Source organism: Catharus ustulatus, chromosome 8 (genome assembly GCF_009819885.2).
Source record: "Catharus ustulatus isolate bCatUst1 chromosome 8, bCatUst1.pri.v2, whole genome shotgun sequence".
NCBI lineage: Eukaryota > Metazoa > Chordata > Aves > Passeriformes > Turdidae > Catharus > Catharus ustulatus.
The window spans coordinates 24,557,097-24,584,636 of record NC_046228.1 but is presented as its reverse complement, the minus strand read 5'-3'; the positions used below and the strand labels follow the sequence as shown (position 1 = coordinate 24,584,636).

At 41.2% G+C, this 27,540-nt stretch overlaps 1 protein-coding gene across 1 annotated transcript; it reads right to left on the bottom strand.

The window, feature by feature from the left end:
* Positions 1–1,039: 1,039 nt before the first annotated feature.
* On the bottom strand, positions 1,040–24,973 carry LOC116999560 (L-threonine ammonia-lyase-like). Its single transcript, XM_033066382.1, has 10 exons — positions 24,659–24,973; positions 20,431–20,547; positions 19,294–19,535; positions 13,902–14,067; positions 13,367–13,463; positions 12,414–12,489; positions 11,606–11,731; positions 10,235–10,402; positions 9,863–9,920; positions 1,040–2,269 (listed from the first exon to the last, which is right to left on the bottom strand). Exons 1-10 carry the CDS (start codon positions 24,971–24,973, stop codon positions 2,171–2,173), a joined length of 1,464 nt encoding a protein of 487 aa, XP_032922273.1. The 3' UTR covers positions 1,040–2,170.
* Positions 24,974–27,540: the final 2,567 nt, after the last annotated feature.

The window sequence follows — 27,540 nt, the reverse complement described above, 5'->3', positions numbered from 1 at the left end:
AGTGATTTCAAGTGCATAGGTTCTTGGTTGCTCTATCTGCTATATCTTCTTGCCCCAGGTTTGTGAAGACTTGCTAAATGCAGTTCCCACTGATTAGGAAATAAGTTGGTAATACTCTGAGCTTCTAAAACAATAAAGTCCAGGATAATAAAAAATTTTAAACCATACCTTGTTGGCCACTACTGAGAGCTTTGGTTATAAAGCTCCATTTTCTTCTCATGTAGGTACCCGACACATCCTCAAAATTTCCTGTGAGGGTAATTATACCCTTATTGATGGTGGGTTTTCATCCCCAAATCTGCTCTTTGGTGGTGTGGTTCATTTCTTGTTCCAATGGAAGTAGCAAGTATGTAATATGGACTCTGGCATCTATTTCCATACAGATTTCTTAAACTTACCTGAGAGTGGACAAAGGAGTTGAGTCTGACAGGACACAGCTGTGGTTTACAGGACCAAGGCCTATACCCATCATTCTGCATGGCAAGAAGGGAACAAAACTAACCATTGGGGCATCAGTAATTTTTATTTCCATGTGCAAACCAATATGGTCCTTCAAAAACAGACCAAATCTGTAAACTTCTATTTTTTGTCCAACATTTGACAGACTCTGTACTCCTGCTCCTTTGTGAACCACAACAAGAAGGAGCAAACAGATTATTTCCCAGAATAATAATACTGCAAAGACAGCCACAATGTTGCCCTTCCCATCCTGCCTGTATAAGCTACAGAGAGAGATGGATCATGGAACCACAGAATGGTTTGGGTTGGAAGGGACCTCAAAGACCATTTAGTTCCAACCTCCCTGTCGTGGAGCTCTGTTCACTAGAGCACGCTGCCCAAAGCCCCAACCAACATGGCCTTGAATCCTTCCAGGGATGGGGCATCTATAACTTTTCTGGGCAGCCTGTGCCAGTGCCTCAACCACCCTCACAGTAAAGCATTTCGTCCAAATATCTAATATAAATCTGCCCTCTTTCACTTTTAGAGCCACTGTCCCATGCCCCACGCAGCTTTCCTGTAGGCCCCCTTCAGGTACTGGAAGGTGCTGTAAGGTCTTCCCAGAGCTTAAATTAAATTCTGCCCAAATGAAAAGGCACAGCTGTGTTGTGTGCACATTCAGAAGAGGGCCTGAACTTCTCCTACATTTCTTGCCATCCCACTCTGCTATATTATTAGTTGGTCTCTGCCTGTATGCTAAAAATGGTATTTAGGTCAATGTGTTCTTTGTTAATTGCATTAGCCATGTGCCTAAGACTTAGGCTTCCTCTTCTCCCAGCACTCCCTTTGCCTTTTAACATGTGGTCTTTAAATATATGTCACTATTAACAGTGTACTGAATCTGTCAGGTGAGATGGATAGAGTTTGTTTTAGACAGACTAAGATAATCAGTGTAATGCTAATTACAAAATTCACCTGGGTACCAAGATCCCTTTTTGTATAGAAACACAAGCCTGTTGCTACTTTTTGTACTGAGTCTCCAAAAGCAGAGGGAAGAAATACATTTGTTTTCTGTTCATGAGCTCTGATTATACTTAATACTTTTTTTCTGCAAAATATCTTGGAATTTTATTCTGCAAATAGGATAATTTTTCCTTGGGAAAAAAATTAATATTATAATGGCTTTTATCTTCCAAGGGTTTTTCTGTTTAAATCACTTCTATTAGCATAATTTTTCCTCACGTGATCAGAACAGAAGTGTGTTCAACCCTACACACATGTATACACCTCCTGAAGCAGATTTAGCAAACAGAAAACTGCTGCTGGCTTGGAAATAGAAAATTTCTGTACTTGTAGTGTGGCTTAGTCCAGCAGAAGGAGCTGCATTACTTTAACAAGGGGCATCAAAATCGAAAGACCTTTGAGAGCTCTGTATTCAGCTGTAAAGAGAAATGCCTTCTCCCTGTTTGGATTCTACAAACTAGCCAAAATCCAGGCAGCCAGCTGATAATGAATCGAGGAATTCCAATAACAGCAGAGACTAAGCGCTTCCCTTAGCTAAACTAAAGTTTTGAGTTTAACTTTTTTTCCCCCAAAGACATTTGCTACATTTTGAGCAGGAAACAAATATCCTGAAACTATTTGCTAGCTGTTCAGCTTTGAAAGATAGCATTTGTTGTGAAAGCCTCGGGGCTGGGGCTCTGCAGAATCCTTGTCAGAGGCTCTGTGCCCGTCACCGCTCCGTCCACGCAGTCGTGGGGTAGCGCTCCAGGAGCGCGTTCCTCAGCTGGGCTGTGTGGATCTTGTCTCTGGTCTCCACAGTGCAGATGACCTGGGAAAAAAATTAGGACCATTCCTGATGGCACGGCAGCAATCTCAGACAAAGTAATTTCCAGCTTAAACCTAAAATACACTCATAAAAACAATCAGTTCAAAATAAAAACTCTGGCCCTCACATCTGCATTTTATGCAGGTAAGAAAACTGACATTGCAGATATCTGGGGCTCTTCCAGCCCATCTGCACGACCATAAAACCTTCCAAAAACCCTGCTTTATTGCCTTCAAAGTTTAAATAAGTCAGGCTGATCCTCTGCTGGCTCCTGGGCAAGGAACTTCTCTGCTCTTGGCCTCCCTGAAGACATATTAGCAGCTTCTCTTTTCCGTTCCCTGGGGTATGTACGTGGCATTGCTGCCACCTCACCCACCTCTGACTCTTACCTCACTGCATTTCTGTATTCCTAGCAACTGTTTGTTCCAGTACCTCCATCCTTCAAGCTTTTTATATTCTCCTTCTCTTGTCTATCATGGAGTTATCCCCCAGTTCTTTATCATTTCTGCAGTATATTCGCTGGTTTCACTTCTCACACACCTTCTTGCTTCATTCTGGCTTTTGTTTGCTTATTGCATCACTTCTAGTTTTCTTTTATGGTTGTTCTGCTGCTAAATAAAACAGCTTGGGTGAAACTAATCCTGATAGTTTTTTTGAATTCTTCACTTGCCTCCACAGGTACATTGAAATCCTGACGTGTAGTCATTAAAGATAATAACTTCAATGGCATTTAAAATTTTTTTCAATAATCTCTCTTTTTGGCATATTCACATCTCTGCCCCATCACTTGAAAGCCTGGGCACTAGCAAAGATGAGGCACCAATGTAAAGGTACAGAAGGAAAATTATACTTCACCATTTGAGAGTCCTAACTTCCATCACTGCTGATCCAGTCCCTCTGGAATAATCAGTGGTCTTGAAAGTGCCACATGGAAAAAAGACCTCACAGAAACATGGGAACTGAGCAAGGAAAGGACCCAACATGAGTCACAGTGCAACTACAGAGTTCATTGTTACAGGCAAATCTACAGAGAGCAGAGAAACCACGAGCCATAGTGGGCTGCTCCAGACATGCCCTGTCAAAATGCTCCTATCAGAGCTGCATCCCTTCTGGAAAGCAACAAGGCAAAAAATGCTCTAATTTGTTTACAAGGACATTTCTACATAAGAACTCTGAATTCATGTTTTCTGGAACTGACCTAAAATAACAACAACCCTTTAGCAAAACTGTTGAATGAAAATATAAAACACTAACACTCCAAGTTAATCTAAGTAGCCATAGCTCACTTAATTAGAAAACTGGCTACAGCTTCTCAAATATCCATCATGAAATAAATCACAGTTCTGATCTGGTCTTGTAATTCTTTGCCTTTTGTGCTGCACATAGTTCTATTTGTTTAGTTCTTTGGAATGCAAATTAGATGGTAATTTCTTTCTTCTTCAAAAAAGTGGGATTTAATCTCAAGAGAAGGACACTCATAGAGGACAAGAAATAATGAGGAAAGGGGAGAGAACACAATGATTGGGAAAAGTATCTGAGAGTACCAATGTACAAAACACACATTATCCATTCCCTGGTTCATATAAAATCCCTACAGCTTTGCAGTCGTATCTTCAAGCGGACACACACGTCTCACATGGAGTCTGTAATTAAAAAAAGCAGGATTTTCCCTCTTCCACAGTAATCCTGCCTGTTCTGTCCTGAGTAAATCACTTGCTGCTCCTGGAACCAGTCTGGATGAGGCAGATTCAGCCCTGAATGTCTGGCAGCAAGCTGCTGCTCTGCCCTGGGAGCAAGCATGGGGAGGCATTTTGATTTATGGCTACTTATCCTCTCTGCCCTTTCCTTTCTGCTCATGATGGAAACCAGGCAGAGCTCACTAGACTGGAGAGAGCTTGTGAACAGTTTGGATAAACACTGTCATTTTGTTCTAAGCATGCACCACAGCCAGCAGCTGATATGGAAGATAATATGCTGCAATGTATCATAAAAGCAGTAGCAGCAAGAGCAGTGATAACAAACAACTCCAGAAATTCACCTGATTTTTCACAGTTGTCAAAGAGAGGAATAGAGAACATTTGGTCAGCAGGAGTGAAGAGAGAATCACACAGCACCTCAGGGCAGCTACAGATAGCACCAAGGAAGGCAAGAATTCGCTTTCTTGCTTAGATTAAGCCAATTTACATTGCAGTTTTGCTTTCACAAACGGCTCTCTTGCTTGATCCACCTGGGACACATAATTTACAACAAGTAGCCCTCACATTCATGGGGAGGTTTATGAGGTTATATTTTGTTTGGGATGCAGAAGCACCCAGTACCACTCACTACAGCAGGCTGCAGCTATCAATGAACTAAGAGTAAGTGCCCCAAAATGGTCTTATTTAAGAATAAATGACAGAACCTATTGCTTGATCTTTCTTGTACACCAGACAAGGTAGCTTATGATGACTAGAGAAAAAGTTACTTTAAACATTTCATACTGATAAGCCCTCAGAATTACACATGGGGTTTTTGAACTTGCAGAGATTTTATTGTCTGCAGGGCCAGCTGTGCACAGCACATCTTTCTTTTCTGTCTATCAAAAACCCACAAACCCATCAACAACAGAAGTGCTTTGTATTAATTTTTCTCCTACATATCATATCTTTGCTGGATTACATAAATAAATAAATAAATAGCTGTCTGGTCCAGAAAGACCATTAAAATAACCAGTCAGATGGATCTTTTACTGCATTTAAACTTCCATTCCCCGTGACAGGTAATCTAAAAATACATTTCAACCAAAGGGTTTAGTCAGTAAATTTTTTTCAGAGCAGGCCTTCAAGTAATTAAAGACAGAAGAGATTTCACTGAATATTGATGGCTTGTGGGTTTTATTTAATGACTGGAAATAATTGAGGAAGCAGAACAAAGGCTAAAAAAAAAATTAATTACAAGTTATTGCTGTGCAACACCAAAATCCAGATGCATAAATCCAAATACTCTTAGGAATTACACTGATTTCAAAGAGAGGAAATTCCATAACTTCACAAAAAGAAGAAATTTGCAAAGTTATGTGCTGAACAGGATGAGCACCTCTACTCTTTTTTAACTGCAAGTTCTCATTATGAAGGCACTTTGCCTTTTAGATCTATTTTCCTAGATTTAAAAAATTAATTTGGCGTGCCTCTCAACTCCCTGATGCCTACTATCTGTAGGCTGTGTGTGCAAATAAAAACAGTGGGTGGACATGCTGAGTCAATGTCAGAGCAGAGGAAACGTGAACAGTACTGCTGAATCAAGAGGCTTCAGCCTTTTGTGCTTTTCCAGCCTGCATGTAAAGCTAATCCTAAGTAACTAGTGCAGTTCTTTATGTCTGTGAATCAGGCATTGAACCTTTGTATCCTGCTTCTTTAATTCTAGAAATCACATTGATCATCTTAAGTTTTGCTGGTGGATTTGCATAATTTAGTATTCATGATACACGTGTTTAGCAACCTTATAGGTTTGTTAGCATGAAAGCCACTGGAGTTAAGAATGGAAACTATTTCTATACACTGGTTTCAGTTCTATATTTAGAAAATGGGGTTTCTTTTTAAAAAATCAGTAACTGGCCAATTTTCTGAATTATTTGGTAAACACCTAGTGTGGATTACTTCACGTTACAGATTATTTGGTAACAGCAGCTCAGTTGATGGTTTGGGGATCAGCTGCCAGACTGTCCCCAAGGTCAGAGCAGTGGAATGCTTGAGAAAGAGTGCAGCAGCTGTCAGCTGGTTGTGCAACCTGAGCCCTTATCTTTTGGCAATTGGTGCATTCAGGTGGGTGAGCACGAGCAGGAACAAGCCACAGCCACATTACATAAGGCAGGTACTAATCCAACAGGAACACTCAGACCCTTCCAAAGCCAGGCTCTCATTCTCCAGCTGGGCCAGGCTGCTCTGTACCACAGCCTGCTGTGGAATGCCATTAGAGAACATGACCAAATCCTTCTGGAGGGCCTCAGAAGAAATGGAGCATTGAACTTCCCACTCCCAGTGTCTCCACTTTGCAGTTGGGGAATGGAGCATGGAAACAGAGCCTTGCCCAGGGTCATGCAGGAAATGCTTTGGGAATGATAGCATCCTCCTGCACCTCTTAGCTGTAGAGCTGCCTGCTCCTATGTTTGCTTCACACGGCAATAACAGGGTATATGTTGGCACCTGGGGACTCTAATCCAAAATATTCCAGCCTTTACAAAATGCAAGTTGGCCCAAACAAATTTATTCAAATTGACTAGAGCAGACTAAAATAATTTATTGGGTTCTGGCCTGAGGTGAATAAACTATATGAGAAAAAAAGGTATTACACCCACAAAGCCAGGAATTCCAGCACCATTGGGAGAATGTGTAATGTTACTGAAAAGGAAATTTTTGATTTAAGATTTAGCATTTCTGTGCACGGACAAGAAGGAGAAGTAATGTGGTGGACGTTCTTTTGACAGCCAATCTCTTTCAAGCTCTTCAAAACCACAGCACAGTGAAGCTCCCAAGAGGTCTGAAGTGAGCAGACCAGACAGCCCATAATGTCAGACAGGAGTGAGCTGAGAGGGAGCACTGCCACCACTGCAGTGCAAAAACCTCCCACTGAAAAGCTGCTGGGGCAAGTCAAGAGCTTACAGAGCCCTCCTGGACCTGCCAGTTTGGTTATGCTCTAGTTCCAGTGGTGAGAAGATCTTTCTAGAAAACTGATGAGCTCATAGATATATTTTTTTCAATTAGGTTGGCCGAGTCCAAAAATTAGACACTTATTAAGCAGGCAAGGTGCTAATCTACTTCATAGCAAAGAATGTCCTTACTTTATTAAGTTACTTATTGATTTTGCTCATTGACTTCTCTCTGAGCCAATAGTAATAGGAAATTAAAGGGACTTAAATGGTTTTAAAGAGGCTTACAGATGGAAGCAATTTAAGTGACAAATTGTCCCAATTGAATCTGAGGAATATCATTGATGGAGAACAGAGAAAGTTCACAGAAGCAAGGTGTACCTTCCCCCCTTGAACTGGGTAGTCCTTTAGATCTCTGTATCCAGTTAACTGGTGATACTAGGTGATCTTTTTCATTACCTCTGATCTTTTTTCTGTCTAGATATTCCCAGTCATCTAACCTCCTTCAACAGCTGTGAGATGTGAAGCCTACCAGACTGGTTATTTGTCTGATTTGCTGAGAGTTATCTATTTCAATATAGGGACTTTGGAAGAAGTTCCCTAACCAATCAGGTCAGAGCGAATTAGGGTGTAGTCCTCTGTGAGAAAGAAATCCAGAATGAATCACAAGGGAAGAGAATGTAAACTGGAGGTATGAGCAGGCAGAATCCTAAAGAAACTCCCATAATATTCCAAGGAACACAAGCAGCTGATCCCTCTGCACAAGGTACTTCTTATTCTAATATAGACATATTCCTTCTTTATTTTTAGTAAAAGAAAAAGGTCTTGTTTTTGCCAGTAAAATGTTCCAAAAGTTTTTTCCCCGGAAGTGTAGTTTGAACATAAAATTTCGTTTTAGAAAGTCCTTACTTTTTCATGAAATCAGACTATCAGCAAGGATCTTCCCACAGAGTGTTCCAAGTGTGCACTAGGTGAACAAACACTAACCCAGAAAGGCATGTCACTAAAATGAAAAAAAACCAATCAAAGCCTCTCCATCATCCTGATAAGGGACTAGAAGCCGAGTTTCTCTTCTTTAGAAATAAAAGGTAAATCTAAAAGGATGATTAAATACTGAGGCAATAATCTTGACAGGACAGATTTAGTGTTTCAAATCAGCATCTGTGCCCTCTGCCCTGTTCTGTCAAACACCTAATCTCTATCCACAGTCAAAAATACACATTCAAGTCAGAATGACTTTCTTGTTATTACCACCAGTACAACACAAAGTGATAATTTTGGTTCTTAATCCGGGTTTAAATTCATGCCTTATTTTACGTACTGTGATTTACATAAAAAATGCTTTAAATATTTTGATGACTCAGGTCTTTGGCTCTTAGAAACAACAAAGAAAAAACTAAAACATCCCTCACAGGTATTAGCTTTACTATGAAAATGTGTATTTTTTCTTGCACCTGGATTGAGCAAATTCATTTTGATGCTTAAAAATAAACTCTATATTTTACTCTTTTTGATTACATGTGTTTTAATTTTCAAAGAAAGCTTCACAATTCACCAGAAGTCACCAGATAGAGCTGCCTGCAGAGGTCTGTATGTCTGGGTCACTACTTTATACTTCACATCTAATTATCCAATAGCCTCTCCCAGACTGACTGAAAGCCATCATGCAAATCCAATATCCAATTAAATTATACAGGGATGTAAATTCCTTCCTTCAACTTTCTTGTAGTACAACACTGTCAGATTCTTGAAGTGGACAGTCAGTGAAAATACATTGTGTTTAAAGTGCAGAGAATAGCACATGGCATTGTTTTCATTCAGGGCCTGTATTTACTAAAAACTAAAAAGAAACAAAACCCACGAAAACAAAACCAAAAAAAACCCCACCTAAGACAGTAGATTTAATTTCATTTGCTTAATAGAATTAATAAAACTTACAAGCCTCACTGCATAAAAATGGCATTGAAAACTTTGCAAGAGTTACAGGTTTTTTGAATCCAGCCTTCAGTGCAAAGTGTTTCCAGAACTAAGTTAGTCGCTCAGAGGGATTTATCCACCTGCAGCGAGTGTCACGCTATCTCCAAATCACCCAAAGCAGTGAGCTGGCCTATCATTATGGCACACTGCAGGACAAGGTGGGTTAAGTCCTAGATGCTTGAGAGTATTGATGATATCATGTACTATAGTGATCTTTAACCTACCTCCTCTTTATATCTGCAAGTGAAAATTTTGAGCAGGCTTTTGCATCCAGGCAGGAAATTAAATTTAAAGGCCAAAATCGAAGGACTTGCTTACCCAGTAACATTTCTGCACCCCAATTATGAGCCTGTTTAGCAAAGATCTCTAATTTGACTTCCACATGAGGCTTCTCAAACTAAGTCAGGTTGGACCTGGACAGCAAGAGCATGAAATCAGTACGACCACACCTTTGCCAAACCAGTTGAAATAAGAGATACCCCATGAGACAAATGGTCCTTTCAAGAGACACCATCAGCTGGCAACACCACTGTTTCTGCATCCAATACTCGACAAAGGAATAGTGGCTTTCCTCTGTGCCATTGTGGATAAGAAACAAAACTGAGTCCCTAGTTATAAACAAGGATTCCTTAAGAGTAAGGGTGTTCTCTACATTGCTTTAAGGCAAACAGGTCAGACAATTACAGCCAGCCTACACAGCTGGCTCTTCAGGTTCTGGATGGATGCTGCAGCTTGCTCAGCTCCTCCAGCAGCCTGCCACACGTCAGGAGGGCTCCTACCAGCAGCACCTGGAGTACTTCACCAGAGTGTTGCAACAGCAGGTAAAACTGGTCTGTGTCATTTATATGCCTGCTAAGTGTTTGGCAAGCAGCTGTGTAACAGAGGAATTAATCTCTGACAATCTCTGTTGGACTTCAACACAGGCATAAAGAGACAGAAAAACAGAACAATCCAGGGAGGCCAGTGCTACTAGAGAAAATGAAATCTCATCTTACCTCGACAGTGAAGAGCTCAGACGTCACAAATGTGCGTTCTTGTTTGATATCCAAAACTCTGCATCAAATAAGGGACAAATCAGAGATCACAACAATCCCCTGTCATTGCAGTTTGTGTGAGTGTTTGGAGAGTAAATGTCTTCCCTTCTTTCTGAATTAGGCACAATTCTATGCTACAAAGGTGTTTTCAGATTGGAACAAAAATAAAGGAAATAAAAACTTTTCTGCAATATAACAAGAAAAAAACCCACTTTGATTAATTAATTAATCAATTACAGACTTGGCTTCAGAGATATTTGGAAACATTTCCCAATCTTTAATAATCTTTGTGTTAGTCTGTGATTATATTTCCCAACTATAAGTCTGATTTACCTTGCTTCTTCCCGAGCCAAAACCTCCAGTAGCTTTGACATGTCTCCTGGGCAGTCAGAAATCACAAGGGAAAATCTGCACACTCTGTTATCCAGGGTCAGGGCACGAGCTATGCACTGTTGCAGCAAATGTAATTCCAGGTTTCCACTGCATATAACAACTGCCACTCTGAAAAGAGACAGAAAAACAGGAGTTTTGATTAGTGTAAAGGAACCATCAATCATATACACTATATCAATATCAGCCTAAGGTGTCCCCTCAGTAAGTACTGCATGTCAGAGGGCTCCTGCCACTCAGTGTCCATTCTGAGCAGGTAGGGGAGGCCTAGAAGTTGCTTGCATTAGTTGGTCTGAAATGTTGTTTTCATTTTGCATTTCCTTGGAGATTTGAGTTTTGTTAGAGATAATTAGCTGGAGAACTGTAGGTCTAGGTGTCAGGTTTTAAAAATTTGACTTAATTCTCCCCTGGAAGTTCTAAGTTTCAGCCTCTTACTGATCAGACAATGTGTATGTTCAAGGCTTTCTGTAACCATTGATTAAATTCATCACAATCCCAAAAAATGAGTGCAGAAATGTTTGAAGTGCAAGTGAAGAGCCACATGATTAGTCTGTGAAAATCTCTCTCTGCAGAGTCAAACCTAACCTCTTTGAGACCAAACCTTTGCATTTTCCCTTTTATTTTAGCTGTACTGAAATGTGTTGCTGCTCTGTGTGTCCTGTCAGCCTCTTCTGAAGAATTGCCTCAGCAGTATTTTAGTGCACAATGCTGTGCATTAGATATTTTATTTTGTCTTGAGGACATGTATGTTTAAATACAATCTGGACCATGACCTGAGCCAAGGCTCAATCCACTTAAGTGCTGAGTCCTCAAGCTGAGAGGCAAGGCAGCACTTAGCCACACGGTCAAGCACAAGGGTAATCCCTCTGACTGTGAGGACAGTTCTCAGGGCTGGAGGCAGGAGCCACTGGGTCACTGCAGCAGACAGCCCAGCTCCTGTCCCACCACAGACTGGGCTGGGTTCACAAGGGAATGAGAGGAGACAGCAGGCTGACAGGAGCAGGACACTGTCCTGGCAGGTGTGGTGATGCCTCAGGGAGCTGTTAACTGCCTTTCCCCCAAATATCTGAGAATCAAGGAAAGGGACAAGACTTGTCAGGTCTCCAGGCTGGCATTTGCCTGGTTTAACACAATCTTCCCACCTGTGACTGGTCTAGTCAGTCTGAAGTTTCTGCCACCCATGAGCCCCTTGCCAGTTCAGGGGCAGGAACTGCCTTGAACCCACAGAACAAGCAGATTTTCACTGTTTCCAAGGACCAAGGTGCTCAGTCCCATGTTTTTGCCACAGTTCCCTGCTTGCAATAGCTGCTGTACCTTTTACCCTTCAGCTCAGGCAGCTTCCCTGCCACCAGCGCTGCAAGTGCAATGGCCCCTTCTGCATCAACCGTGGCTCGCTCGTACTCCAGCAGCCTCAGCATTGAAAGGAGGATGTCCTCCTCCCTGAAAGCAAGAGACAAAACAAATCAAAAGAGGCCCCAAAAGCAGAAGATAACACATTAGTGTGTAACTGGGTTCTTGCCATCCACGCAGATACATACGAGCCCAAGCAGTGTTACAGAGTGCTGGGGTGAATGTTCACCTCAGACTCTTCATTAACTGAAAGACAGGATGGCTTTTCTACTAGAAACATTACCTAAATCCTAGTAGTAAGGATATTCCAAATGTGGCCTTTTTGTAAAGATTTAAAAGAGGTTTGTCAAGGACTTCAAGTGTTGTAGAACACAAGGACAAGTTTTACACCCAGAGCATGACCAGGTATTGGTGGCAGGTGAAGTTTTGGCCAAAGGGTCAGTCTGGACAGCACTTTCAGTCCTATCACTCAGTTTCAGGTAGTTCTGTGAGGAGCTGGGAGTTGGACTTGATAATCCTTCATGGGTCTTTTCCAATTTGAGAAATTCTGTGATTTTGTGGCATGTGGGTCTGGGTTCAAAGACTTCAGTGCCCCTCTTGGAAGGAAAGGTACCCCATTCCCACACTCCCCCAGTTTCTGCATGATGGTAACTCCTGCCAACCTGCTCTCCAGTGCACATGAAGAACCACCACACCCTGCTGGTAGAGCACATTTCTCATACACAACCATGTCCATCCAGTATTATTCATTTCACTGTTTTTCTTCACCCACCTCACAGCAACAACTTTATCCACAAGCTTCCCAGTCAGCTGCAAAGAATTGCTGCCAAAGCAGACTCCACTCACATCTGCAGATTTCAAAAGACAAAAATATGAAGTTGGCTGCTTTAGTCATATTCAAGATTTTTTAGAGTCCTGGCTGGTTTGTGCCCTTAATGAGTGCAGCACACTGCTGTTACATGACCTTAAGTTGCTTGATTTTTTCATGGAACAGAAATGTGTTTGGTAACGAAAGACCAAATCTCACAAGAAGATTTTGCCATTTTGGACCCCTTCAAGAAACTTCAGATACTTCACTGGCATTGCTGCAGTGTAAGAGTGACCCTGCAGCCCCAGTGCTTTTCACTGTTCAACGAGGCTTGAAGGAGAGGAGACCCAAGCACAACACTGGGCTTGTTAGCTCCAGCAGGAAAGCTGGCTAGGAGCGCAGACACAGGCAGAGTTAACCAAGAGAAATTAGAAGTTTCTTATAAAATTGATATTTAATCCAAAACTTCCAGAGATTTGAATATCAGGCAAACAGGATGTTCTTAAATTTCTTAACAGTTGAGATTTTTTGAGCAAATGATAAACACACTTGTTCTGAGAACAGTTTTGTGTCTAAAGTTTTAAGCATGGCATCATTTTCCTGCCTTTTCCCAAATTAGTCTTTTACACTGGAGCTTTCTCATTGACTTCACTGGTTTAGATGCTGCTTTTGAGCACAGTGTTCAGATGAATACTCTCATATTTCTAAGTATTCATGTGCACTGGAAATAGTATTTTACCCTATCAGAATGTGGGGGAAAATGTGGCAGAAGTTGCTCTTAGAGCTTGAACTAAATCCTGACCCTTCAGAGAACTCCCTTAAAATATGTTTGAGCTGAAATAATAAGAAAATAATCTAATTGGAGAAATCTGTTACAACCTTTATATTACCTCCCAAAGAATGCTGCATTTTCTCACCTCCATAGAAGTGATGATTGTTGCAGGCCTGGTCATCAGTAGGGTGGCCAGCTTTTAAGGACTGTTGCAATACTGGGAAACTTTCAGATTCAACTCCCTGAGGAAGAGAGATGTTGTCAGTTTTTTGTTGAACCAGTTGTAACAGAAGTTGCCACCAAAGTAGATAACAAAACCTACAGAAAGTTCCTCTTCAAATTAACAATTAATTTCAAGTTGCAAAACCGTGCTACCACTAAACTTATTCTGTGGTTTACTTAGGACCAAATTTTTCCAGTAAGAACTTATTTCAAAACACAGAACTGGATTTGATTTGCTTAGGAAAAGTCTTCCCACACTTTTCTCTTAAATCCAGCCAAAAAGCCAAGGGACAGGAACTTCCCAGGTTCTTACAGAGTCTTCTCTGAGGCAAAGCCCATGGGATGGGATAGTTCCTGTCCCCAGCATAGGCAAAGGTCACTAGATACCAGTGTCTTTTGTAAACAGCCATGGTGAAAGCCACCCAAATGCAATGCTTAATAGGTGAAAGGCAACTTACAATTACAGAAATATGTGGGTTGAGGTGTTTGAGTGCAGCAGCTGACCCTGCCAGCAAGCCACAGTGGCCTCCTGCAGGGAAAATCACCGCGTCCAGCTTTGGCACCTGCTCGTACATCTCCAGCCCCACGGTCCCCAGGCCTGACAGGTACACAGCACTGTCCTCCCTGTGCGAAGGAAGGGCACAGATCAGCTGCCAGAGCTCACAGTTGTCAGTGCAGTAATAACTCAGTCTACTACTTTCAAGGCAGTGTTCAGTAGAAAAAGATAAATGTAAATCAGCAGCACACGAGGTGATGCAACAGGACATGCCATCAGGGGGACCACAGCATGCTTCTGGCCACTGGCAGAAAACCTGTGCTGAAGACAAAGCCCCTCAAACACCCTTCAGTCTGAGGAGCACTTAACTCCCATTGTTATCAGGTGTTTACAGAACTGGCAGGCAAAAGTCATCTTTCCATTGCCATCACTTCCTTCAGCTTCATAAATTTTAAATGTTGCAGTCCAAACTATGATCAAAGCCTCAAAAAAAAAAAAAAAAATCCCCTCTTTACTTATCAGTTGATTCAGTGTTTGTAATGAATGGAAATTTTCATGAGATTTAAGCAGTGTGTTCAACCTCACAAATACCAAACAGATTGCTAGAGCTGTCTTTCCACAGTCCAGGGCCAATATCTGATACCTTTGCATTAAGCAAAGCATTTAATCATGCCAGAATATTCACTGGTAAAATACTTTCAGGCCAATGTAGTATAAAGAATAGGGACAAGCAGCATCAAAAAATTCAAGAAAACTACACAATATAGTCACATAACTGATTTGGATCTATTTCCAAAAGCTGGTTTGCATTTTATTTACAAGTTAGCAATGACGTAAACGTAGAACTATATATAAGAAAAGAAATATGAGCTCTCTGCACATTCTGCTTTTTCTGGCAAACAGAATTATAGATCCAATGACTGTACTTGATTTACTTGACTCAAGGATGTTTGGGTACTAGTAAACTGTTTTTATTACTGTTAGACAGGCACAGAGAGGCTCAGCATAGGAGCACAGAATTCCTGCAAGGAGGAGACCAAGGCCCTTGAGAAGTTACCTCGCACATATATCAAGACACAGAAAACTCCTCAGGGCAAGGGTCTATATACAGTAATTTCACGATTACAAGCCGCACTGAGTATAAGCCGCACTTCCGGGTGCCAGCAACTTTTCATTCTTTGTCCATACATAAGCCACACCTGATTATAAGCCGCACGTTACAATACAGAGTGTGATAAAAGGTATCTGTTCTATCACCATCTGTTGAGGGTGGGGGCAGTGATCCTTATCTCCACGGCAGATATTCTGCTAATGGGCCATCCATTGAAACCAGGCAGGGCATTGTTCTTTATCTTTTCACAACCCATCCTTCCTCCAGCGAGTCATTGTCTGCTAATGGCCATTGAGTCCCACTGTGTGACTGATAAAATTACTGCATCCCATTGGAAGTTGCTCCAGCCAGGGGGAAGAGCCCCACATTTCTTACCAAGATAAAAACAGAGGTTTTGGGACACTAAGGGAGCCCCTTTCTCCACTGGACTCCAGAGGAAAACCGGATTTCTCCACATCACCACTGGACCTCTGGAGGGAAACTGCACCTTGTACAGGAGCACTGCTCCAACTGAGCCACATCTGTCACTGCAGGAGGATGCAGCCACCATTTGATGGGACTGCTACCAACACCCTGCCTGACGGGTGTCAGGTTGTACTCTGACTGTGTCAGGGTTTGGAGTTTGTTTCTTTGTAGTATTGTATTTCTATTTTAATTTCCCTAGAAAAGAACTGTTATTCCTAATTCCCATATTTTTGCCTGAAAGCCCCTTGATTTCAAAATTATAATAATTTGGAGGGAGGGGGTTTACATTCTCCATTTCAAAGAGAAGCTCCTGCCTTTCTCAGCAGACACCTGTCCTCCAAACTAAAACAGCAACTTTCCATTCTTTGTCCATATATAATCCGCACCTGATTATAAGCCGCACTTTGGGTTTGGACCAAAATTTTAGTCAAAATGGTGCAGCTTATAATAGTGAAATTACTGTAACTACATAAGAAAGGATAGGATTAATGAACTTCTGCTCCTGTAGCACAGCCAAAGGCAAGAAATCATAGTGGAATGAATAGCTGAAGCCTTGTATTTACTGTCTTTATCAAGACACTGAAGGAGCTCTCTCATTCTTCTTATATGTGACAAAATATATCACTGGCCTCCTCAACAATTCTGGAGACTTATTTCCAAATAAGATTCAGATCTGAGTTTGTGGAGCTACTCCTGCCATAGTTACATGGGGTACAAGGGGACCTGTAAAAGTGAATGAAGGCTTGGGATATTCCGTGAAGGAATAAAGCCTCTCTAACAACTGAAAACTGTCCAGACGAGACTGCTCTGGGCATGGAGAGCTGCTAGCAATTTGAATCAGTACTTCAGATCATCATGTTTTCTTTGCCAACATTCAGTTGAAACATCAGTTCATTGATCAGCCATCAGCTTTTATAATAATGTGGGTGATTTTCTTTGCATTGTGACTGATAACTTTTGCTTTTCGAAAGCAAACATATCTCTGAGTATTATATGCCATTGAGGCAAAATGAAGGAACAGGACAGATAAATATAAAGACTGTAGACTGATACAAGCATTTTGGAGCCAGAACTAGAAACTTGGATTTTGTCTTTTGAAATGTGTGATCCATCAAAGATGGGCTGTCAGGCTTTAGTTTTCCAGTGAAGTTCTGGTGTGGCAGCTAGAAGGCTCTGTTCCTATCTGTTCCAAGTACAGGGCTCAGTCTGTTGGACAGAATAACAGACTAAACAGATCACTAATGATCAGCTTTGAGCATCATTTAGATATGGAGTTGCACAAGAAAAAATGGGCTCTCAAGCAAGGAAGGTGTAATTCGATCTGCAGCACTCCTTCCTCCCTGATTCACAAAGGAATGTTTCTCACATCCTCACGGAGGTACTGACTTAGTTATTGGCAATAGTCACATTGCATTTGTAATGAGGTCCCGAGGCCCTATAGTTAGTAAAAATTTCATGGCACCTAGGCAGCAATTAGGCAGACTAAATGACTGAATTCCAATTTGAAAAATCACATTTCCTTCCTGGGATTTCCCAGGAAGTTGCAACTGGGTAAAAAGTGTCCTTCATCTATTTGAATTCTTGCATGGTCATTTTCATGACACAGTATTTTAATTGCTCTCAGGCAATTAAAATCAAGCAATTTCAGGCAATGGGAAGAGCTGACAATGACACACCCAGCTGCAGGGCATCGCCCCTGCAGGTACAGCCAAACCCAGTCACGTAGTGTCTACTTCAGGAAGGGCAGAATGAATTAGTGGGTGAGGAGACCCAGAGACCAAATTGCCAGGGATTGTATCCAAGCTAGAATTAAACTGCAATAAAATGACATTTCGGAAGTTTCATTCTAACTCCTGGGAGATCAGCTGGTATTTCACAAACAGCTTTGGTAAGTGACAAGAATGTGTGTCAGACGCAGATGGAGAAGACTGGCTGTCCAGAAAGGCAGACATTACACCGGGAAATCTCTCCAGCTCTGCACCTAACAAAATATTTTTCAGATATCCCATTATGAAAAAACTCACAACTGAAATGGGGGTTTCTTCCTTTTTCTTTTTTCCTTTTCAGTGAAAAATTTTATCTGTGAGGCTTTAATTAAAGATAGTCACAGACTGAAGAACTTTGTTTCTTGTAACCTGAAACCTGAAATAAATCAGAGTGTTTTAGTATTATTAATGTTAGTACGTACATTTAGAGTTCCTCCGTGTTGGATGCTGAAGTTCTACACATGCATTGACCCTGGAGCATCGTGAACCTGGAGAATATCTACCTTATGTAACAAATCATTATTTAGGGAGGAGGGGAAGATTAAACATCACATTACAATAAAGCAATTTAGTTCTTATGTGTGAATGTGATAGTTGATGTAAGCCAGCTGGAAGTTAACACATCAATTGAAAAACGGCAGATAGAAATTTGGAAATCACAAAGTTAGGGAACACTGTGGTTTTCAAAGCAGCCTAAAAATGTTTAAAATTCGTTGGAATTCAAGGCAGCTCATTCCCCACCAAAAAGCCCAGTCTGGGACCAGACTGTGCCCATGGTGGCAGACCAGGCACACAAACCAGCCCCGTGTGCCACTGGCTGCTGGCAGAGCTAAGAGAGGAGTTGAACACTACAGTTTGTAGTGTTGCCTTCCCAATATATCAGCTGGGAAAGAAGGTAAGAGGACAACAACATTCCAGATCAGGGAAGCTGAGCTTTCTTCTTGAAGAAAGGTAAAGAAAGAAAGGGGGTGGGGGGCAGGGGGGAGTGTGTAAGAGGCTACAGATGAAAGAGAAACGGGAAAAGGTATCAGTTCTAGGTGCTTTTGCCTGTCTTATTTATGTTTTTTTTTAAGATCTGCCTTATTCAATGACCTCAAATAGTTCAAGTAGTTCATCCTTAGCTACTTTAAATGTATGTGTCAAGTAGCTTGTTAATCATCTATTTTTCAAGGCAGTATCAGTTTTGTTCCTCACACCAGATATGGGAAAATCTTAGAGCATTAACCTCTTGCTCCACATTATTCCACTGAACCCTTTGCACTAAAGATTAACTTTTACCCACCAAATTTCAAACAGAGAGACCAGAAATTAACAGTAGCCTTAATGCTTTCTGAGTTCCTAAAGAATTAAGCTACAGCCACTATCCTCACTACAGCCACCTGGTGAGGGGCTTGGAACACAAACCCTGTGAGGAACAACTGAGGGAGCTGGGCTTGTTCAGCCTGGAGAAAAGGAGACTCAGGGGTGACCTCATCATTCTCTACAACTCCCTGAAAGTTGGCTGTAGTCAGGTGGGGTTGGTCTCCTTTTCCAGGCAGCAGCTGACAGAACCAGAGGACACAGTCTTAAGCTGTGTCAAGGAAAATTTAGGTTGGATGTTAGGAAAGAGTTTTTTACAGAAGGAGTGATAAAATACTGGAATGGTTTGCCCAGGGAGGTGGTGGAGTCACCATCCCTGGGTGTGTTTAATAAAAGACTGGATGGGCATGGCTTGGACTTGATGTTCTTGAACAACCTGGTCATTCTGTGAATTCTGTGAATCATATTAGCCCATAAAAATTCCCAATCACAGAGTTTGCCTAATTTAGGGGCAGGGAAGAGTGTTTCATTTTGGTCTCCATGCCCAGTTGTTACAGAAACAAATGATTTGTGCCTGGGAACATGTAACTGTCCATATTCCAGTAAGAGGAGCGTTTTGATGAGCTGTGACAACACTTTAATGAAACTAATTGTTTTTGCAGAGCTGTGCAGGCACCTCATCAGACCTTCCTACAAGCCTGGCTTTCACTTACTCTTCGAGGTAGAGGTAGCCGTTCTCCTGTGCCAGCCTCCTGGCGTGCACCTGGGAATCCTTGGCCGTGGTGCCGTAGGAGATGACCATGGCGCCGTAGTCGCGGCACATCCGCACCCTGGCCGGAGCCGTGCCCGTGGGCACGATGACAGACACGGGAACACGGAGCTCCGAGGCGTGGTAGGCAACAGCCATGGAAAAGTTACTGTCCGAAGCCACGATCACCCCTTTCCTCTGCTGCTCCTGAAAAACAGGGATGCTTACTGCACATTACACAGCATCATGTATCCGTCCCATATGGTCCTGGATCATTCTAATGACCTGACCTCCTTTTTTCCCTTTGCTGGCTGATTGAAGTGAGACATTATGGTACAGTATATGCATGTCTGGTGTGATGTCAGATTTACACACAAAGCTAAAACAGCACAAGAGTGATCCCTCTGCCTGCACCCCTCTCGGTTCAGTTCTTGTCCATAGGAAAGAGCTGAAAAACTCCAACTGATCACAGAAAAGTGGATATCTGGTCCCTCAAAGCTGATATCTGCTCTGCCTGTATGAAATTATTTCATTTCAGGCTTCCTTTTAATAGAAGATATAATTTATATTATTACGAAAGGTAGGAATAACCACTGCTCTGGGCTGCTGTCTCATGCCTATTATAACAGTTATTACTGCAGAGACTCCTATGACAATGGCAATAACTTCCTATGACAAATGATAAACAAGCTATTCATGTAAGAAAACTGAAATTCATTACAAAATCAATTGGTGATCTAGATCCTTGTCATCACTCTTTGTAATTCAGTTTCATCATCGCTCATGAGCTTGTTGGTTTCAACATCTCAGAACTACAGTACACATAAAAACACTTGCATCTTAATGCCATAGGAACATGCTGATGTTTCCACTTTGCAAGCTTTTGTTTCAAGCATTTTTAAGAATTTCACCAGCAGATCAGCCAATTGTAAATAAAGCAGTATTTTACATTCAGACCAATCTCTGTTCACATCAGTACAATGATTCTAAAGACAAGAAACACTGTGATTCCATGGAGATTAGAGGGAAATTTGTCTTCAACTCTGCTCCATTTTTGTGAGAACTAACCTGCTTATTTTTGAATGCTGACATTTTGCTATACCTGAGGCAGTGACATCAGAAGGTAAAGTACACCTCGTTCCTTCACAGACCCCGTGTACTGGAGGAACTCCTTCTTCAGGTAGATGTCCATTCCATACTGCTTGGATAGCCTAGAATACTGGAGTAGATAAACAATATTATGACAATACATCTACTATTAAGAAAAATCTTCCACACCCCATCAGCTGCCTGTTGAGACATGAATTCTACTGCTATATATGAGCTCTAAAATGTAAAATTAATCTTCTGGTTCTTTATAAATACACAACAGTGTGTTGTTACCTACCATGTCCTTCTGTTTATGGAAGTGATTTTCAGACTCACAGCAGTGAAATATGGACCACATGCCATTAAAAACTCTGAAAATAGCACTTGCTTTGGATCTTACTGTTCAAACACAAGCATTAAAATAAATATTTTCAATTATCTCAAAACCCATGATTCTAACACTTGCTAGAGCTGAATATTGAATACCCAAAAAATAAGGTCATAATCTAATATATACAAAAGCCATCAGAAAATACCTCCTTGAGCCCCATTGTGGCTCTGCTATGGTCTCTGTCACTGATTCACTACTGAGTGTTGTCTATTTTGCATTCTAAGGCCAGTAGAATATTAGTAAAGACATTTCTTACTCAAAGAAAGATGGAAATAACAAAAAAAAAAAAATCCCAGGGCTGTAAGCAGCAGCTGTTTGGAAAAGCTTAGTGTTTGGAACAGAAAGGATGCCTGAGCTGAGGGGAATTAGCAAGCACATTACATGTGATGCAGTGCCCAAGTGCACGATTTTAAAAAATTTTAATGCAAATATTTGTTAAGTTTTATAAGACACTCCCAGCATGCATCAACATACTAATTTCCTATTACCATATTCAGTAACCAAGAGTTTTCACAAGATAACTTGTGAAATAGAGCTGCAGTAAACCTGTGGCTGCCAGCTCCCCAGGTTTACTGCAGCTCTTTTTTGGAATTGACTCCATCCCCTCTATTGGCTGCCAAAGCAAATGAGGCCCTGGTGATTTAGGGGATCAAGTCCTCATTTAAGATAAGTCACAAAGTGAGACAGATCCAAAAGCAGCAGGACAAAATATTTATCTCAAGCAATATCTGCTGTGTTACACATACAATGCATAGTGTATACATTCATATGCACTGACATGTTTTTCAGACTGCACGACTTTCCAAGTGAATTTATATAAAGTAATGTGTCTGAAACAGATACTTGCTTTAAAGTAAACTCTTAAACTACATGTTTCAGGTGAACGTTTCAAGGCTTTTTAGTGCATTTCCAAGCATAGATTAAGTTCCTCACCCATAGGTGGGGCCAGATTCTCTATTTTGCTTCTGAAATTCCTGACACAAGAGCAACCACTTGCTGCTCCTTTGCAAATCTGGCTGCAGAAACTGATACAATGGAAAGTGCTTAGCACACTAATAGGATAATAGTTTATATCCCAAACATCCTAATCTATGGAGATACCTATGCAAAATAGCTCAACAGCACTATAAAAGTAATGTTACCAGTTCTTCACATACCATACTTGTTTTTGTAGAGAATCTTGGATTCCAGAGCAAGCAACCAGAAAAAGGATTTAAGGAGACTAATCCTGTGAGTAATAAAGTTGCTAAACCTCCTGCATTTAAAACTGTGTCATTAAGTCACACTTTACCACAGGGATGGTGTACTTTAGATTTATATTTTTCTTTAATTTAACTTTGATACTCAGGATTTTAGTTCTTTAGGTTATCCTTTCTGTCTTCCTTTAACTGAGGATTTTTTCATATAGCCTAAATATAGCAATCACTTCTAACAAGCAGGCATCAGTGCTATTTGCAGCTGAACTGACCTGATGTGTGACCTCATAAGACTCACTGAACCAGCCTGTAAGATTTCCCTTTAGTCACTGTGATCTTATCCAAGGACTACAGATACCATGTCTGATGTACAACACAGAGCACAGCCTCCCTCTGGCATCCACAAAGCTGACACAACACAGCCCTTACAGCCCCTTCATCTGTAGCCAGACCAGGTGTCCAGTTTGATGTCAGTTCCTCGTTTTCTTATGCTCACTATCCTTTGACATGTTACAATCCACTCATGATGCCATATCTCAGCTCTAAGGCAAACTCCTTCCCAAGGAACCAGGATGCTCCATCCGAGGTTTTACCTGCAGATTAGGAGTCACCCTGCAAAGTGTTTCTCACTTCAGTTAACTAAATGGAGTCACCCTCACTTTTTCAGTCCAAATAAATGCTCTTGAAAGGGGCTGTTACCTCTCAATGATGAGTTAAAATAAAAGTTTTCTCTGTTTTTCTTGACACCACTCTGTGCTTTTGAAACAATGCATGAAACGCACTACTGACTTCTGCAGGAACATTACTTTGAATAACAACAGTCGCAGGCTATTTTCACACTAAAATATACAGGTCTTCTGTGGATATACGTTTTTCCACTATTCCGTTAATTTTAAAAGCATAGTTCATAAAAAAAAACTAAAGAAAGTGTGACTGTTCAGCCTGAAAGAGTAAATACAGAAAAGGTTGCATAAATTTGCCAGGAGAAAGGAGCTATTTAAGTTGAGAGGTGTCATGGTTTAACCACAGCTGGCAGCTAAACATCATCCTACCACTTGCTCATTTCCCTGCCCCTGTGCTCGGGAGTTGATGAGAACTGGAAGGGTGAAAATGAGAAATCTCATGGGCTGGGATAAGAACAGTTAGTAAGAATAAATTAACAACAATGTAATTAAAAGGAAAATAACAAAGAGAGATAAATAAGACCCAAGAACGACAGCATATAGAATTTGAAACAACTGCTCACCACCAACCAGCTGATGACCAGCTAGGGCCTGCCCCACAAGCCCCCAGTCACCCTTCCCCCTAATATTATTGCTGTGCAAAGTGTTATATGGTATAGGATGTCTCTTTGGTCAGCAGGGGTCAGAGTTCCAGCTGTGTCCCCTCCCAGCTCTTTGTACATCCCCAGTCGTCTCACTGGTGGGACGGAGCGAGGAACAGAAAACCCAAGTCAAGACTCTGTGTGAGAGCTGCTCAGCAATAACAAACACATCTCTGTTTTATCAACAATATTTTCACCACAAATCCAAAACACAGCTCCATACCAGCTACTGTGAAGAAAATTAACTCTATCCTAGCCAAAACTTCCCAGAATTCCAGTCAAATTTTTTGTGCCAGCTTACAGCCCCAACTGTCTTGTACCATGCCCTTTGACATAAGACTCACTTCTTCAGTAATGTGCTACAAAAAGCATAGCTATCCAGATTTTGGGAATGCTAGGCAATAAAAACCCACACTGGAAGTAGTTATGATGTTTCTGGATCAGCAAGCAACACATGGGAATGAGGACAACTGCTGTACCTTGAGGACCCAACCACTTCACTCCAGGGACTGCTAACCCCAAGCAGATTGCAAGGCTCTCACCCTGTGCATGCCAGAAAAACAATCCACAAGGATTCACTGAGAGCACAGTTTGGGGCTGCTGCTAGGAACTGGCATTTGGCAAAGACACTCTTCTCACCCACCAAAAGGAAAAGAGATTACCCAGACAGCCCAGAGTAGCCTGACTGAAGAGCTCCCAACAGCAGAAAAATGAAAAAGTACAGAAACACAGTACAGCTTGCCATTGTACTTCTGTTCTGCTTTAGCAGACCTTGTACATTGATGGTGGTATCTCAGTCATTTCTACACCAAGCCTGATGACAGGTGCACATGTGTGTGTTTATCATCCTTATTTTGCTGAAGACACCTGTAGCAGAAATACCTGGTTACAGAACATATCCAGCCCTTCCTGGCTGGCCTGACTGAGAAAGGAAATCTGTACCTTCAAACCTTCCAAATACAAGAGCTGGTTCCAACCCAGACCCTCCCACAAGAGTGCTTACCCAAACACTGGGAGTCTGCCACCTCCAACTCAGGTTCCTTACAGGAGTTTTTCACTGGGACCATAATACCACAGTGCATTAAGTCTATGCCTAATGTGGTTTATCCTTTGTTTACAGGTCACTGCAATCTTTGAGGATTTAGGTTAGTGTAAACAGATAAGAAGAAAATTATTATTGACAGTTAAATGCAATTAATATGTACATGTGTCTTCTTACACAGATCTATCTGCTGCAATTCACACATACTCTTTCTTCATTTCTATTCAACTTTCATAAGGAAAAAGAAAATAAACACTGGGAGAATGCAAAACCATGAAGATTCCTTACCATACAGGGGGTTTTCTGAACCCCACTCTGGATTTTGAAGGCTGCTGCACTAATGTCTTCAAATCGAATCAGCTTGTTACAGCTTGCCAGGCTGGTCCTGCTGCTTGGCTGAGGGATGCAGGAAAGGGCATCCCTAAGTAGCTCCTCATTTCTGCTCACTATCTTCATCTCCCAGGTCTTCACATCCCCGTTCAGGTAATCCTCCTCACCAAAATCCTTCAGTCTCTCGGGGTTGATAGAGGGTGGTTTCTGCCCAATAAGGCCATTTCTTACGGGCACGTCCTTGCAGCAGTGGAGATCACAAATTGCTGGCATATCTTGTTTCTTTATTTTATTGTCATCCCTGAAAATAAATAAACTTGTTAGAAAGCCTTGGGTGATTAAAGGCTTGATACTTAGCATTTTAAAAGGATGCAAATTTCAGTAGTTTTTTGCAGGGCTTGAACAGGCAGTGGGTTACTACTGTCATACTACTCCCTGCAGGTGCACTGAAAGATACTGAAACCTTCCAGCTGTTAGAAAAGCCACAAATGATTCAACACTTGGGCAAACTGTGAAACTGCCCTACCCAAGAAAATTAGAAATATATAATCTGTGTTGTCTGGACAGCCAGACCTTCCTTAGTATTCAACCAGCAATGATCCTAGTTCAGTGCTTCTAAAAATTTTGCAATAACTGGAATTATATTTTCTGTAGGCAATTCTATATTTTTCAAAAAAGCCAAGCAGCTGCTGCAGACCATTCCCATATACTATTAACAGAGTAACAAATGCCAGGACACTGTACTCAAAGGTCTGCTCTCTGCCCTTGAATACTTGCAGAGTGTACTCCTGAAAGCTGTCAACTGCCTCGTGATGGGAGGGAAACCACCTTGATAAGGGATAATAATTATATCCTCCTACAGAGCTAAAGAACTAGGCCTTCTGATCTGTGGGTTAACATTTCATGGCTAAATACGTGTGTGGAAATGTGGTGGCACAAAATTCTCCTTCCCTAAGAAACTTAGGAGAGACAACACTGCTAGAAAAAATTGCAGGATTTGCTGCCTTCCACTGCCTGACTCTATGGCCCATAGTGTCCAGTTCACAAGGAACAATGTACTGGAGTGCAGGAGTCTGCAGCCCTATTAAAAGATAAATGAAAAACCTCTAGGAATTCTTGGAATTTGGAGATTATTATGGGGGAAAGGAGTATTTAAGCAGAAGAGCAGTGTTTTAGAAAAGAGCTGATACCATCCCTGGTTTGTGGTTATGATTAGACAGATGGTATAAGCTCCTCTGCATGACTCACTATTAATCTATTTGGTAGAAATGGTTTTCTAAAAACAAACTTGTTAAATTATGTCAGAGATTCCAGCATTATCTCCAACAAAAAATATTTACCTTTTTCCTAAAATAATTTGGGTCTAAGTTTTGCAGTTATTCATCAGCAGGGCTGGATAAAGCACATTTTACAGCAGCAATCAACACCATAAAATATGCTTTGCAGCAACTTCCAAAAGAACTCAAAAATATTTAGAAACATCTGTTTTTGAGCAATTGCCCACTTTAGGCAGTATCATCCATTTCCTTAATGGTATCAACAATCTGTGCCAGTAGCTCTGGTTCCTATTACACTTCCAATTTTTCCACTGAGGAATTGACATAACAATATGGGCAACATAAAAAGTTTTATTATTAGAATCAAGTAATACACCAGGCGCATCAATCATTCTGTATATCTTCACAGCAGAAAATTTGTGTAGCAAGATCTTCCCGCTCCAAAATTAATGAGAACACTAATTTTCTAAGATAAATGAAGTATATACACATTTGTAACCTTTTTATGTTGAAACTTGTGCTCTGAAGTATTTTCCCAATACTTTACCTCAAAGCTGATACAGCCCAACACCAGGCATTATGCTTTCAAATCAAATAACTTGTCAAGTAGCTCTGTTCTGTACTTTTCTGCATCTCTGCTCCATTGGGGTTAGATAGCTGGAACACTTCATAAAGATGTCAAGCTTCCAGTGTCAGTTTGGGTGCACGTTAGTCTGCTTAATGCAAAGCTGAGAACCAGATCAGATTGAACCCTGTGAACTTGTTACAGCACAGCCCCCACAGAAACAGCAGCAGCAGCACCCAAGAGGCCACAGCACTGTTAGAGCTCATTCCATACCTCTCTCCCTTCTGAAAAAAATATTTTCCATATCCCAGATTCCCATAACCACTCCAAAAGGAAGAACAGCTACCTCTTATTTCTGAACATCCTGTCTAAAATGGTTAGCAGGCATCAGCAATGAATTATGTTTCTTACACTGGAAATGAGTTAAAGGGATCTATGTAGGGTAAAAAAACAGGTAGATCAAAATTTTGTGATTTTATGGGTCACATTTTTTATCCAACTGGCATTTGAGATGGCAGAACAATTCTCATTTTTCATTGCAACTGTTGCAATCAAAATTTCTATAAAAACACCCAGCCAAAGATGACCACCAGAAGTTTATTGATGAAGCAGGATTCTGTGAGAAAGAAGTGCATGGTAATGCCTCACCACACTAATGCTTGTATCTGCAAATAAAAAGACCAAAGTGGTATATTTTTCTGCCCTAGTCTTAGGTTTCCCTTTTTTGGCAGGAAAAAAAAAAAAAGGAGAGAAGTAAACCATATTCTCAGCCATTGATGTGCAGTACCACTCTCATGACCAGCGAGTTTGTGCTCACGACTCCAAAGGAGACAATGCCTTGTGACCATTGGAAAAGAGGAACAGAAATCAAACAGCTGTAAAATATGTGCAGGCTTTTCAGGCTTGAGCTAGGTTTAGAGCACATCTGAATTATTACCATCTCAATATTTAATATGAAAACTATCATACATTTGCATCTGAAAGGTCAGCAGCCTCTT